Source organism: Alligator sinensis, unplaced genomic scaffold (genome assembly GCF_000455745.1).
Source record: "Alligator sinensis unplaced genomic scaffold, ASM45574v1 scaffold235_1, whole genome shotgun sequence".
Classification (NCBI taxonomy): domain Eukaryota; kingdom Metazoa; phylum Chordata; order Crocodylia; family Alligatoridae; genus Alligator; species Alligator sinensis.
Genome location: NW_005842042.1, coordinates 637,885 through 652,955, shown reverse-complemented (window position 1 = coordinate 652,955; position 15,071 = coordinate 637,885). Strand labels below are relative to the sequence as shown.

At 43.9% G+C, this 15,071-nt stretch overlaps 2 protein-coding genes across 2 annotated transcripts in view; both read right to left on the bottom strand.

Moving 5' to 3' along the window:
* Positions 1-5,359, bottom strand: part of DPH7 (diphthamide biosynthesis 7) — a 16,907-nt gene extending 11,548 nt beyond the window's left edge. The window contains exons 1-2 of the mRNA XM_025203005.1: positions 5,311-5,359; positions 2,454-2,575 (exon numbers count right to left, since the gene is read on the bottom strand). Coding sequence (XP_025058790.1) covers positions 2,454-2,575; positions 5,311-5,359 — 171 coding nt within the window. The remainder of the gene's footprint in view (positions 1-2,453; positions 2,576-5,310) is intronic.
* A 189-nt stretch (positions 5,360-5,548) lies between these two features.
* ZMYND19 (zinc finger MYND-type containing 19) overlaps positions 5,549-15,071 on the bottom strand; it is an 18,717-nt gene continuing 9,194 nt past the window's right edge. The window contains exons 4-7 of the mRNA XM_014519493.2: positions 14,938-15,044; positions 8,850-8,990; positions 7,790-7,970; positions 5,549-6,260 (exon numbers count right to left, since the gene is read on the bottom strand). Coding sequence (XP_014374979.2) covers positions 6,117-6,260; positions 7,790-7,970; positions 8,850-8,990; positions 14,938-15,044 — 573 coding nt within the window. The 3' untranslated portion in view covers positions 5,549-6,116. The remainder of the gene's footprint in view (positions 6,261-7,789; positions 7,971-8,849; positions 8,991-14,937; positions 15,045-15,071) is intronic.

Here is a 15,071-nt window from a genome sequence, read left to right as displayed (position 1 = left end):
CATTCCTGGGAGGTTTTGTATTCCAGCACGGCTTAATTCTCAGAAACAGACAAGGAGCACAGCATAAGGTGTGGCTGCAGTGAAAGTGGTCTCAACCAGTAGAGCACAAAAGCCACAGGGAAACGCCTGGCAATTTGAGGGAAACGGATCTGTAGCATTCTGCTCTGGAAAAGTGACTACACATGATTACTCCTCAGCAAGTCCAGGCCCACAAGCAGTCAAAGGCAGAGCCACATGCTTTAGCTCAGCCATTCTCAACCTTTTTTATACCAGGACCCATTTGTAAACATCAGTGGCTAGTCCCAACCCAGTGCCCCTCACTCCAGACTCACTGCCCCCCACCCCCAGGCCCCAGCTCCCCTGTGTGTGGGCAGAGGGAGGGTGTGTGGGGGCAAACAGCCTCTCACAGGCTGGACCTCTGCCAGCCTGCAAGGGAAACGCCAGTTTCCTGTGTTTTTCTCCTTTAAAGGAGAATCCATTTTTAAAGTTTGTTTACAACCCTTTCATACATTTTTGCTATCCATAGGTTGAGAAACACTGCTTTAGCTGAATTGTTTTTCAATTTTATTTTACTTCCCATAGTCCTGCAGAGCCCAGCCAGCCACAGGAGGGTAGACTGAAGTCAACTCCAGGTTAGACAACTCTCAAAATGGCTAATCAAGTTTAAATCAGTTACACTGAGAGCATAAACACATGTCACCCAATTACGTGGATCAGTTGTGCTGGAATGTGTCCTGGCACAGCTGGGTAAAACACATACTGCCCATTGATCCTGCAGGACAATGGGCAACAAGTCCCTCCTTGCAGAGAGATGCCCCAGAGACTCCCCACAGCACATCTTTGTATGATGGGAAAACCAGGCAGGCACTACCAGGGCTTGAGTGGCCTGATCCTGCATGGGAATTCCTAAGGAGCACAGAATTAGGCTCCTCAAACCCCAGGAGTGCCTGCCCAGGGCAGCTAGAGAACAGGCACCTTTTGGCTGCCTGCATTCTCCTCAAAGCTGATGGATGTCTGCTGCAATAAAGGAGCAGAAATGATTACTACCTTCTGTCAAATTCACAAATTTGGGCATGCGGTGCAACAAGAAGTACAGACATCCATATGCTTTCCCTTTGTGCTGCTATATAAAGGTTATGGTGGTGGCACAAAGTGAACATTGCTTGCACTCTGAAGACTGAACCGATGTCACCAAGGACCTAGTCTGCAGGGCTGGCATTTTAAGAACAAATGAACACACCCAAGTCCCCTTTCAATTATTAACCAAGTACCTCAACAGCATATTCAGTCACAGGGACACAGCAAAGGTGGAATTTGCGATACCACATTTACAGTGATTATCAGAGAAGAACAATGTGTGAAAGCATCCAATGAAATACCAGAAAGCATTTCAATACACAGCTAGTTTCATGGGAACAAACACCTACAAGGCTTCATATCTCAAGGCAGATCTAGCCCTAAAGCACCAGCTCCCCAAGCAACACAATGCACTAGGTAGCTTTGTCGTGTCCAGCATGCGACTAACAACTAAGGAGGACTTGCAAGCTTATTTCCAGTCAAAGCAGAACCCCAAAAAAACCACCAGACAACTCCTAGAGATGCACTTGAGCAGACTTTTTACTGCCCCTTCCCTAAAGGCACATGCCTCATTTTAGAGCACAATTATCCCTCCTGAATCAAGGGGGTTTGCACATGTGAATATGCATGCACACATACTCACCCACACCACAGAACACATTTATGATCCAGAACCCCTTCTGGATCTACAGACGTTAATTTTGGTTGATTTTCTTGAACACCCCCCCCCCCCACCATTCCAAGTCTTTTCCCCAAAAGTAGACCTTGCCGTGGCGAGGGCAACAGCCTCACATCCAGGGACCTATAGGCAGAGCTAGCTTCAGCAAACACAGGCCCCATAAGCAAAGAAAAGTAGCAGAGTATGTAAGAGACAAAAACTATACAGGGAAGGGAAACAAGAAGTAAGTGCTATCATATGCCAAGGGCATGAACACTGTGCGCCCCTGGATCCTGGGGGGGCACGGTGACTGCCCACAGGTGGCGAGTGGAGGTGGTGGGGGGAAGGGGAGTGGTCGGCGACTACCCACAGATGTTGCTGGCGATGTCAGCAGTGAGCGGGGGGATGGCAATGTCGGCAGCGCTTTTCACACAGGGTGCACTGCCAATCTCAGGGGGTGCACATGCAGCCCTACGTGTCTCCAATGCCCAAGGGGGTGCCTAGAGCACAGGGAGCACTGCAAACACACACGGGCGCACAGAGCATGTTTCCAGTCAGCCCTGCCAATACAAACTAGAGGAGATGCAGGCCCAAGGAAGACCCTCCCCGCCGGGCAAACGTGCCAGGTGAATCAGAGACGGGCTGGACAAACAGTGAGCAGCTGCGCCCCAACTTAAGGAGCGGCGCCTCCTGGATGCGCGCGGGGGCCGCTGCTCACCTTGCTGCCGGGCTTCCTGAGCTGGTAGGTGCCGCAGACCAGGGCGCTGTGCCAGCCCGGCACGGGGCACCACTCCACCGCGTCCGCGCTGTACTCGGTGTCCACCACCTCGCCTCCGCTCCCTGGCCGCCGCCGGCGCAGGACGCCAGAGCACCGCCCTCTGCTTCCGGGTCACGGGCCGGGGGCGGGGCCAGGCCGCTCCTCCCCTGCGGGCACGTGGGCGCCGAGCGGGGTTCCGGCCTCTGCCTCGGGCTGAGCCTGCCGATGCTTGGGGGACCTGAACTCCAAGCCTCTGGGCTTGGGCCTGCACGTAGGATGCCTGCCAGAAGACTGGAAATATCTGAAGCCCCTGGTGGGGTGGAGGATGTTTGCTGGCTGTAGGGCCACTTATGGGTCTGGACTGACCCATGGATTTGATTTGGCTTGGAACACAAAAACAATTAAAAAAAAAAAAAAAGCAAAGGTAAGGGAAACAAGCCTCCAGAGGATTTATGTGTCTGCTGCCAGCCAGAGGTCTAAAGAGCTACTACACTGCCATCCACGAGGGTGACAGTAGGACAGGTTTGTCCTGTTGTCTGAGGGTCTCCATATAGGGCCCTGGCAAGACTTGAAGTCACAACCTTCCATTTGAATTCTGCAGGGATGTGCCTAGGATGTGTAATCAAGTAGAAAGGAAGGCACATCTGTGCACCTGCAGGGATGTGCCTTTCTTCACAGGCTCCAGCATGACTGGAAGTCTCCCTCAAGCTCTTTCTGAACAGCAGGAGTTCCTGGGGAGCTGGCCTCATGGCCATCAAGGAGGTGCCAGTGAAGGAGGCTCCACTCCTCCATAATCAATAAGGAGTGGTCCAGTCTAGTGCAGTCTTCTGCTGCTTCTCCCTAGACAGGGCAGCTCCTGCCCAATCCCCTTTAACTGATCTCTTCCTTGTGCTATCTCTTCCCCATGCTGGCATTTTTTACCAGCCATCATTTGTTTTCCCATGTTTCCCCTTCAATCCCTACAAAAAAAAAAAAGTTAATTACTAGAGCCTTGTCCTACCATGGCCCAAAATAAAATCCACACTGCATATCACAATCTTCATTGGTGCCTTCATCAAAACAGACCAGAGCTAAAAACTCAGTGCCTTTACCTTTTCAACTCACTCCTACTACTGGGCCTTCTCAATTCCTTTCTCCACACCACCATTTGAAAAGTTTAATTTTATTTAAATATCTCCCTCCTGTTTAGAAAGGCTTCAATCACTATGTGCCCCTAGTACTCCCACTTGTTCTATTTGTTTCTCATCACTTAACTTTGATCTTCATCTTTTATCTAAATACTATTAGGGACAAACCGTGAAAGGAGCAGCAATCTAGGCTCAGCTTGTTTTTCTTTAAACCAAAGCCTCTCACTACAAATGTTGGGAAAGTTTAGCTTAACGAACGTTGCTTTGCTCTCCTGCTGCTGCAGCAGTGTTTTAAGCACCCTCAGGGCAGGCAGCGTATAGGCAGTGATCCGTACTGCTAGCACAGTGAAATGTTTGTGTATGGTGGTGCTATGAAAAAAACCCCAGCATGGTTTTAAATAAGCTGCTAGTTATCAAAACAAGCCAAAAAAAGGGTGGAAGTGTGAACTGAAGCAAAACAATTATTGCACTATGCCTCTGTCTGCTAGTTTCATTTAAAACTCATTTGCTGCTTTTACAAGGGACCTGTAAAGGGCATGAACAGGTTGGACTATTTTGCTTCTTGACGCAGGAAGGCGTCTAAAGTCTTGTTTGTACAGGAAAATACTACTATCAGAAGCTAAAGTGTGAATTTAACGTGTGTGGACATTTATCCTGTATAAAGGGCTTTTCAGGTTTATGCTTGCATTGCTGAGAAAAACAGCACGTAGAGGAAGACAGCTGTATAACTACACTGACATAACTGGCAAAATTATCCAGAGGAAACATTGGAAAAGGTACCTTTACATCTCAAATCCAGATTATGTTTATGGTTTTCTGGCAGAGTAGAGGTACAGTAAAAGCAGGCTAAAGTGACTAGTTTTCAGGTCTTTTAGAACTTTGCTTTTTGCACAAATGCTTGCAAAAAAAAAAAAAAAAGTTCCTTGCTAAGCAATTACTACCCTACCCCTTCTGTTACAGGCCAAGTTGAAAAAAAAAAGCCCACATGTACTGCACATTAGTAAATAACGCATTTAGTATTTCAAAAAGCTGTCACAATATTTTAAGGGGAAAAAAATTGTGTGCGTGTTAAAAAAAAAAAAAAAAAATATCAGTGCTTCATGTTGCATCTTAAAGAATAATAGCGACCCAAACTTGTTTTCAGGTGAAAATGAAATTTGCCTCCCACATTATGTGATTACTTTTAACTACATAAGAATTGAAGGAATTGGGGGTGGGCAGAAGGATTTTCAGATTAAATGAGATGTTCATCTCTTCAAAGAAAAAAAGTAACCCAAAACTACCAGTACATCTACCAGATTGTATTTCAGACACCCCTGCAGTATCAGCCTAGAAGCTGCAATAGCAGGTGGCCATATGGGCCACAGGAGCACATCCACAAGCACAACTGAAATACCTGAGCTCTGTTATATCCTATTTTCTTTTTTTAATTCCATAGATGATAGAGCAAAAATAACTTAGCTTCCTGCATAAAGCACAGTCTCTACTATATTTTTTCCAAAGCAACTAGAAAAATTAGCTCTCTGCCTTTCCAGTGCTCTGGGTTTTCCACAGAGTTCTGACAATTTCAGAGTGGAAGATCAGTTAAGGCATCTCACCTCAGCTCCAGAGCAATGGCCTTGAGCTTGGCTCCACACTTGAAAAGCCTGCCTTGCATTCAACCCAACCGTGAATGAGTTGCAAACCCTCACTTGCAAATACCTGCTCACGTACCAAGAAGGTACAAGGCAGCCAGATCATCACGATACCAGATGCTTGTGCACCAGCTACCTACAGAAGCTGGTGCATCTTATTCACACTAGTTTGACAAGCCATCTAGCCCCAGCCAGATCCTTGACCTTGTACTGGAAATAAATGTCAGGGAGACCAAGTGTTACAAGAACTTTGAAAGTGGCTGGAAGGGAACACGAGACAACTACAGAGCAGACAACAATTCATTCCAACCTTTACTTTGTTTGTTTGTTTTTTTAAATGTAACTTCCATGCAGAGTTCTCCAGAGTAACTGCTGATGTCTGAGCCTGTCTCCTGGCCTGGCACAGCCACATATACTTTTAGCCACATGGGAGAAAAAGCTTTTGCTACATGACAGTTGTTTTTTTTTTCGGTTTTTTTTTTTCTTTTTTCTTTTTTACTTTTAGGCCAACAATGTGTTCTCATCTGAACATTACAGTAAATGAGTCCTATCCAGAATTTCTAACAAAAACTGTACATGAGTTTACAAACATATTAACATATAAATAATGAGAAGCTTCCTGCCTGGAGCTCCACAGTAGTCTTTTTGCTTGAGAATATAATACTGGAAGGGAAGAGCTGATCCCTTTCCACAGCACCAGTCAGGCTGGCTTAGTCCAGTCAGCTGTTCTGCTCAAGCATCACAGGGTTTTTTTCTTCTTCAGTGCCTCTGGCTTCAATAAAAAGTCTGTCATTACTGTGCAAAAGCAAGAGCCCAATGCCTTTGAAAAGGAATCCTGCTGCTGAGAGGCCTATGCTGCCAGGTCATCGTTCCGGTCCGAGCTCTTGCTGGAAAGTTCGTTTCTTCTCCCGGCAGTGCTTCTTGTGAGCAGGCCAGTCTTTCTGCTGGCACTGAGACCCACAGTACCTGGCTACCTGGCATCGGCCACATATGTTGAATTCACGTAACTAGAAAGAACACAGAACAGAAATTAATAAATCTGTTCAGAGGCGAGACAGGGCATTCCCCAAGAAGTCTGACACTGAACACACCCTACCACAAACCTATCAGTCTTTGGGGAATGCAAACATCCCAGCAACTAGATTCATTACATCAAGAGCTATGCTGCAAAAACCAGAATACCATGTTAACAACTTTAATGGAACTGAGAACACTCAAAAGTTTCCCTTTGGTTGTTGCTTTGTTTTGACAGTGCTCATGTTCTGCTGCATAGAGATGTGTTAAACTGAGTGTCTACAGACAGGAAGAGATATGGACTGCTGCACAAGCTCAACCCTTCTTGAACTGATGGCCAGCCAGAGGGCTTTGTAACATGGACCACAAGAGAGGCAAGGGAAAGACAGATCCCTTTCCAGAAGGTGGGACATAATACATACATAAAGCAAATACAAGAACCTTAAGGTTCCTTATTTGAAGGATTTAAACAAAGTCTTAATCTGCACCGCTTGGTCTCCAAGCCTTACTCAGCATTCATCCAGGAACAAGGCTATCTGCTTTCCCAAGACAGAGGCACAGCCCCTTGCCCTGTCTCAATCAAGCCAGCACATGGCTTAGTCTCAAATTTCCTGCAGCAAAAGTACTCCAATCATATCATTTTCCCTCCCCAAATTGTCCAGCACAGGCTACCTATCATCATCTTCATAGTAGCTGCCAGCCATGCTACTGCTCAACTCCACTATACAGCTCAAACTCTCCCTTCTGAGATTCATTTAGCCTTTCTTCCTCATAACTAGCTGCCTCCATGCCATCCCTTTCACACCTTGCCAGCTATGGCAGATGGACTTCCCTACAGTCCTCACCACCTGAAATAGTCCTGGTTTCCCCTGCACATAGGATTGATGCAATATTTCAATATTCCATCTGTATGAAAACTTATACCAGAGATTCTCTACAAAGGGAACAGCAAGGCAGCCTGGGGTGCCTTGAGATCCTTTCATGGGGTGCCAAGCAATGCTAACACTGTTAGATGTACAAACCTGATTCACAAGATAAACCCAGAGATTTCAAACAGAAATCCAAAGTGTTAAGAAGTCTGACCTGCTATAATCTTTCTGGGTTCTTTGCAAAAGAAAAATTGCTCTATTATTTATCTGTAGCCCAAAACTTGAGAGAAAACTAAGAGCTGTCATTTTCCAAGGGGTGCAAGTCTAAAAAGCTTGAGAATCACTGGCTTATACAAATGAACGCAGTATATAGCAAATTAGTCGAAGAGTAGCAACACTGCAGAGGCAGAGAAACTGTAGTTAGGGAATTTAAGGACAGCAGTGAGATTATGAAATTCATTTCAACTAATTAAAAAAAATGCTTCCATCAGGTTAGAACAGAAAGTTTCCTCCTACAGAAGCACAGGTGAAATGCATTAGCATAGGACTGAGACATGCAAAGCACTTCAAATTCTACTACAGGGAGCAATCTTTGGTTACAGATATGGTGATCCCAAGGGTCGCTCTCTACTTCCACTTTATTTTGAACACACCTGTTTTTCTATCATTGTGCAGGGAGGGTAGTGGCATTCATAGTATGTGCAGGAGTTCTCCTCTTCCTCCACAACATCCCCATTAGCGTTGTAATACCGTGTTACATTCAGTACAGGAAACTGCTCTTCAATGGGATCTGTGGGAAGTTGCTGAATCGCCAGCCAGTACAGACTTTGTTCCCTTTAATAAAAAACAAATATAAGTATAGTCCATAAGCTTATAAACTGATGCATGTGGAAATTAATACCAACTCCATTTGTAAAGCTGACAGTTTATACAGAATCGCATTCTAGTTCAGTCAGCCTGTGCATACTTTTATAAATGATTTCTTTTCAGGACTTTTTTTTCAGCTTGCATACAAAGAGCTACTGCCAAGAAACATTTACATCAAACAAGCTTATTTTGATATAAAATTGCCTCAAAAAGTTCAGGTTGTTTTTCTGGTTTGAACTTCCCAATTTTCTTGATTGCGAAAACATTTGCCACTCACTACAATGCACTTGGTTTTCTCAAAGGAAGTTTAAGACTAACAATGCTCAACTACTGTGATCCGATTTCCTCAAGGTCTGAAATGGAACTTTTCAGTAGCCAGCATGTGTATTTTTTATTGTGGTACACAAAGAATTATGCCAGCTACTGTAATGGCATAGTAAGATAGCTGCCTGCCTGCCTTGATGAATTTCCTATTCAAATAGACAAAGAACAGATACAGGAGGTATCTTATATGCACTGTCATGGTAACAAACCATGCTAGCTCTGTCACAAAAAGGGAAACCAAGAAACAGAAAGAACCTAAGTAGCTCCCAGTGCCAGGTCAAACAGCTAAGTGGCAAAACTACTATTTTTTTTAAAACACACAACTATTAGGAGGCAGCAAGTGAATGTAAAAGGGATTTTTTGGAGAAACGGCTGCCTGCAAATGCAGGGGACCAGCCTCAATAGTCCAGGAAGCCCTTTCCAGTCTTACATTCCTAAAATGGTTCCCAGTTATTTGATGGCAAAAGCTTATCCCTGAGCTCTATTACACCCTTCATCAGTAAGTGACAAATGCTGATGTACCTTTGTTTACTAGAAATGTCTTCAGCTTTGGGTTTCCAGCCCCATGGGACTAAGCGCAGATTGTCCAGTCGGTTATCCACTGTCACGGAATTCAGATGCACCACCTGAAATCCTGGTGCAATCCCTCCCCTGTGCCGTTCCCTGAAAGAAATGGAAGTTTTCAGTCTGTCATTAGCAACAGGTCCCCATAATTAGAAGCAAAAACTAGATATCCCAAACAACTTTCATCTAGTCATTCTATAACCAAGTGAGGACCTGCACCCAGACTATTATGGCTTTATACTCATCATGACCCACCAGAAGGAAAAGGGCATAAGTGAATACTAATTGGCAAGGTGGAATACAGATTTAAAAATAATGTATTTCTGTCTCAGTACAGACCGCCCATGTGGCTATTTAGTCCTCTGGGGCAGATGCTTTGTTTACTACTATCAGGCCCGTGTAGATTCATACTTGGCATCTACGTGCAATTCAACAGTTGGACCTCCACTAGGAAGCCTCCAGATTAGGCACAGACGGTACAAACTAAATGCTTCACTAGCAACCAGCCAGCATCATTGTTAAAGAGTCTATTTGTATCCAAGACATCATTACTAACCATACAGACTTTTTTTGAGGGCTGATTCTTAGCATGTAGCAAGTCCTACTTAATATGCCCTGATCTGTATTTTCTTCCCATTTCCTCTTATTCTGTCTTCAATTGTCTCCATGGCCCCCCAGCTATTCCATAATTGCTCCTTTCATCCTCCTTGTTTTTTACCAATGCCACATCTTTCTCTTCCCTATTCCAAGCTTCTCTCTCATATCCAGTCATCCCCATCGTAAATGACTATTCCCCATCTTAGTTTTTACAGGGAAGGGAACTGGGTCTTACTATGCTTTGCAATGTGCCAAGTATTTTAACAGAAAGAAAACAAACACAAAGGGTAAGAGACAGGCCTGGTGTCCTTGCCTATGTAGTTTGCCTGACATTTCCCATTATAAGAACCCATTTGCAGTTGCTTATACCTTTGCTTAAATGCAACTGCATGACCTAGTTTTCCTTGCTGAGGAGCTGCCTCAGGCAGAATGTTTTTAAAAAATTTCAGCCTAAACAGTTCAGTCATTGTCAAGAACAGCTAGGGAATAATGTTGTGCCCATGTTAAAAAAAAAAAAAATCCAAGTGTTGTATAAACAACCCATGCTGTGGAGCAGGGAGCAGGAGTTTAGCAGAGGGTGGCCATTGTGTCAGGGATGTGGCCTTTTGCTTTCTCTGTGAAAATCTGCGTAAGTTTGTCCAAGTCTGAAAAAAGATAATTCGATACGTTCAGGGACTTGTTAGAGCTTAGCAGGTACTGCTTCCAAGCAGGCTCCAGCCTGTCTAAGGTCCTAGCATCACAGAGACTGCACATACTTCATCCCCCCAGAGCAACTGACATCAGGACTACAGGGACAAAGATGAGCTTTTCCTATAATGCTTTATGCACCAGGGAAGACTAGCAGCAGGGAATCAACCTCTCCAATACTTCAAAGATTCTCCCACTCAGGCCCATCATCGGCTCCCAAGCAGCGTGCAAAAAGCCATATGATTTGGATTCAGAAGGAACAAAAGCTGAACCAGGAGAAGGAAAAGAGACTGCAAGGAAGATTCTGGTCAGACTTAGACTGGAATGGGAGAAGACATTCTCCTCCTCTAACTGGAATCAACTGGAAGTTAGAAGAAGAGACAGAACAAGAAACCAGCACTGGGAGTCATGAGGGGAAGCAGAGGATTAAGCTGGGAAGAAGTTGGTAGAGGGAAGCATAGATCAGACAGAGAGATACTACAAAATGAGAAATGTAATTGTAAGTTAGCTTTAAAAATCCTAATTGCTCAGATGAACTTGCATACTCCAGCCCTCCAGCTCACATTAAAGCGACATTGCAAAGTCAGACAAAGGTAAGGAATGACAGAATTAATGTTGCAAGAACAGCTATACATCAGACTCCTTGTGCGCACATATCAGTATCTCTCTTCAATTGTATGATGATCACATGCTACATTTTGCACAGGTTGTGTCTCATGAAGCACACAGAATGGACCAATTGTGGAAATAAATGAGGACTGCATAATGAAGTTATTGTCTAAAGAACCCCTGCCTAATTTCTTGAAGAAGTTGGAAAAAGCAAGAGAATGGAAAGGTAGAGAAGAGAGAAATCTCATGGTTAAAGTGGAATACTGCTGTGTTGCACTAGGCAACCAAACTTTTCATATAAGGTAATTAAATGCATTTTCTTCACCGTCTCTGTGCAGTGTGAAAACTCAGGGTTGTTTGTAAAGTGCTGAGTGATTACAACTGCAACTGAAGCCAATGGGAGCTATGCTTGAATAAATTAAATGCTAAGTACTCTAAAAAATTCAGGTCCCAAGTGTCTCATTGGCATCCAAAGATTAGTGGATTTTTTTTTTTTTACTTCAATTTTTCAGTGCCTCCATTCCCTTCTTATTAGCTGAGGATACCACAAAATATATGCTTGTGAAACCCTCAGGTAAGAGTGAAGACCACTACAGTAAAGCCCATGACATCTAAAGTCTGTCTTCAAAGCAGAGTTTCAGTAGAACATAAGTAAGGCCTAAAACTGAACATTACACAACAGGGCTAAAACAAGATACTGAAGATGTTAATACTGGGTGCCTTCCAATCAGTACACTGAATGAGTCAAGATGACTGGTGGGGGATACGGGGGACCACGATCACAAAATTAAAGATGCATCATGTTGCACACGCACAACTGAGCCAAATTAAGCTTGCACAGATGCCAGTGCAACTTATTTTCTCAGTACTTCCTAACTTTTAGTGCCTGACATTGCAGCTTTAATTATGTTCTTTCAACATCATGTTTGGTGTTTAACAGGAGCTCACATGCAGAGACCTTCCCCATGGGCCTGCAAATTAGGAATGGGAGACAGCACTTTCTCTGAAGCGGGCTGTAGAAGAGGAACAGTATGAGCAGACTGGAGAAGGAGCTGTGGAGCAGTTTGTGACTCACTATTTGGTACCGACTTTTCTCTGATACCTCTCCATTTCAGGCTGTCTGTATCTTCACAATGAAGGCAAAGGTGTCAGCCTCATCTAAGGTACAAGTTCCAGGACATACAAGGCAGTATGTAGTCTTCAAATAAGCTTGCAGGTTCTAGGTTCACCTACAGTAAGACTTGCTGACTACAACACACTTTGCTGGCCTGTATCATTCCACAACACCTGCTGCAACCTAGTAACTTTAAATCAAGAAGACCATGTGCCCATCTCCTGATCACAAATAAATTAGACTAACTAGGCTCCTGTATGCAAGATATCAAAGAAGGTACAGGGAAAGAAAATTAGCATTCTATGGGCAGCCTAACTAGGCGGACATACAAACTCTACTTTGAGGAGAGAGTAGGCTACCAGCCTCCCTTAAAAGCATGGAACAGGCCTACCAGAATATAGGGTAGGAACCTTCCTGCACATGCTACGAAGGGCACTGACAGCAGAAGATTGTGTGCAGTTTATATTGCTGTCTCCAAACCTAAGTAAGTGTTGCAGCTCCCTCTCCCTAGTCTCTAGAGGTAAAAGTAACAGCTTGAAAAGTAGTTTGCTACCTTTGCTATGCACTGGAAGCAGCTGCTAGCTCCCCGTGCTGAAAGTCTGCTGCATGCAAAACTAGTTGCACGAGTTGAACTAAAAGCTGCAGTGTTAAAAGCCATGTAGTTAACTGGTACCAGTTGCTGTGTAGATACTGTGGCTGAGCTCAAATCAGTGGTGCATCAGTAACAATCAGGCAGACAGGCTTAGTTTGTTTACAGTGCAAACTGCCTTGCTACAGAAAGTGCCAAATAACTCCAGCCTCACACTGTTTTACCACTTGCTACAGTTCAGGCTTTCAGCTTCGGCTTACACACAAAATAAAGTCCAGGGAAGCTACTGGATGCTACAGTGGACAGCAAGCTTTTGCAATTCCCTCCTACATTTAGTTCACAACAGCCAAGAGCATTAGCCTCACCTCCCACTTCGAGGAAGGGCACAAGGCCAGCCAAAGCCCAATACTGAAAACATGGCATGTCTTTGTTCTTAGCCAGCTCTGAATTCGTGCAAGTAAAGCTGAGTGACAATGGAGCATCAATGGCTAGGGCAGGAAACCCAAGAACACTGAGTGGCCCCAGGCAGACAGTACTCGCAGTCATTATGACTGAAGAACCTGGTAGGGGGTTCAGGGAAGCAAAGAACATCCTATGAAGTGAAAGACCATCATAATTCACACCCTGACTGTTTGACTTTGCAAAATTAATGCAACCATTCTGTTCTATTAACATGGCTTTGGATGTTTAATATGAAATACTACATTCACTGTAGCTGGAAATCCTTTAATGCTGGACGCCAACTCATTTACAAGACATGATTTTAAAGATCCGTTATATTTTAAATGATTCAGTGGAAATCATAAGAATTATTTCCAGTTGTAAAGGGAATGAATGGGGTGTTTAAAATATGAACAGCAGAACCACCAACATCTACAGAGCCTTCAACAGTCAGCTGAACAAACAAAAGCTAGATCCTTTGACAGGATTATTAATGCTAATTATGGACTTTAGATATTAGTGTATTAGGTTTGTGTTCACTATCATGGACAATGTGAATTAGCAAATAAATGTGTGCCAAAATATTCCCAAATGTTTTGTTTTTCCATCTAATGCACTTATCTCTACAATAAGATTAGGCAACATTGCTAGAGGAGCTAAGTGTAAGATGTGCAGGTTCTATGATTCATACCTGCAAGGTGCAGCATGTTAAAACATTAAGCCCCACCTCAAGCTGTACGGGGATTTGGCCAGAGAACTCATTTAAGTACTGGAATTGGACATTGTCATTTGAGGGTATAATTCACAGAAATGACTAGAAAACAAGATCCCAAAAAGTTAGTTATTGAAAGTCCCGTCTTTTGAGAAATTAAGGCAGAATCTACTTCAGCAGTGTCTCAATAGTTACTTTTCACTATAAACTCCACTTCTAGTCCCAAATGATAAGCCTGAAAAAAAGCAAGATAGATCCTGGCAACTAACTAAATAAGAGAAGTGTTGTTTATATCAGTGATTGATTTAATTATATTCTTTAGCCAGAACTCACATGAATATCCAAAGCAATGATTCTAATTCAGTTATTCAGTAGCATGGAAAAATTAAAATTAGTGGCAAAGTTCCACTGAATTTAAACAGGGAGCTCAGCCTTTAACATTGTCCTTTCCCAACATTTAGAACAGGGATTGTCAACCAGGGGTACTTGAAAAGGCCCTAGGGGATATGTGCAGGCGATCAGCAGAAGCTTGCATGCAGTGGCTGCCATCACTCCGCATTCGGCCATGCACCCCCTCCCACCACTCTGTGTCCAGCCACTGGGGGTACACTGCCCCAAAAAGGTTGAAAACCCCTGATTTAGAAGACTGGACAAGAAAAAATTACTTGGGTGTCACAACTGGCAGGTGTTAGCGTTTTCCATAATTTAGAGTAGCAATTCCTGAATTAAACTGCTTGCCTGGATTATACCCAGCTACAATACAACTAGCTTCCCCAGCAGCAGTAACATTTTTAGAGACACATGAGGCTTACTCTTTGCTGGGTCTTATCACAACAAGACCTTACAGTACCCTCTGTGTTGGGCTCATAATATATTTTGCACCCAGTCCACCTCAGGACAGGACATAGATACAATGGGCCTGGACACAGAGCATTTCCACCAGTGTAAAGGAGCAGGAACACAGTGCAAATCCTTATACTAATATAACTAGAATCTAGTGTCAAGTTAGCTCAGGAAAAAACAGCAGTAAGAATACACTGCTATAGGTTTCATGCATCCACTATTATCCCAGAATAGCTATTTGCTCAGTATACACCGGTTACATGACAGGCTTGCCCCCCTGCCTGACAATGAGATGCTCTAATAGCACCTATTGCAAATACTACCCCTTGAGTAACTATCTGCTCTGAATCCCAGTGTAATTTGCACCAGTGTACACATTCTGCCTCCAGATCTTACAAACAAACATCAGATAGCATAAGTACAGGTTGAAAGCTACAAACTGCCCAATACCTACCATAGTAACTCATGCAGTAGTCGCCCAGATCCCCTTCCTCGGTTTTTGTCAAATGCATAAGCAAATATTTTAGCACCATTTCCATCAGCATCTACCTCCATCCGAGCCTGGGGAGAAGGAAAGAGAGTTCTGAG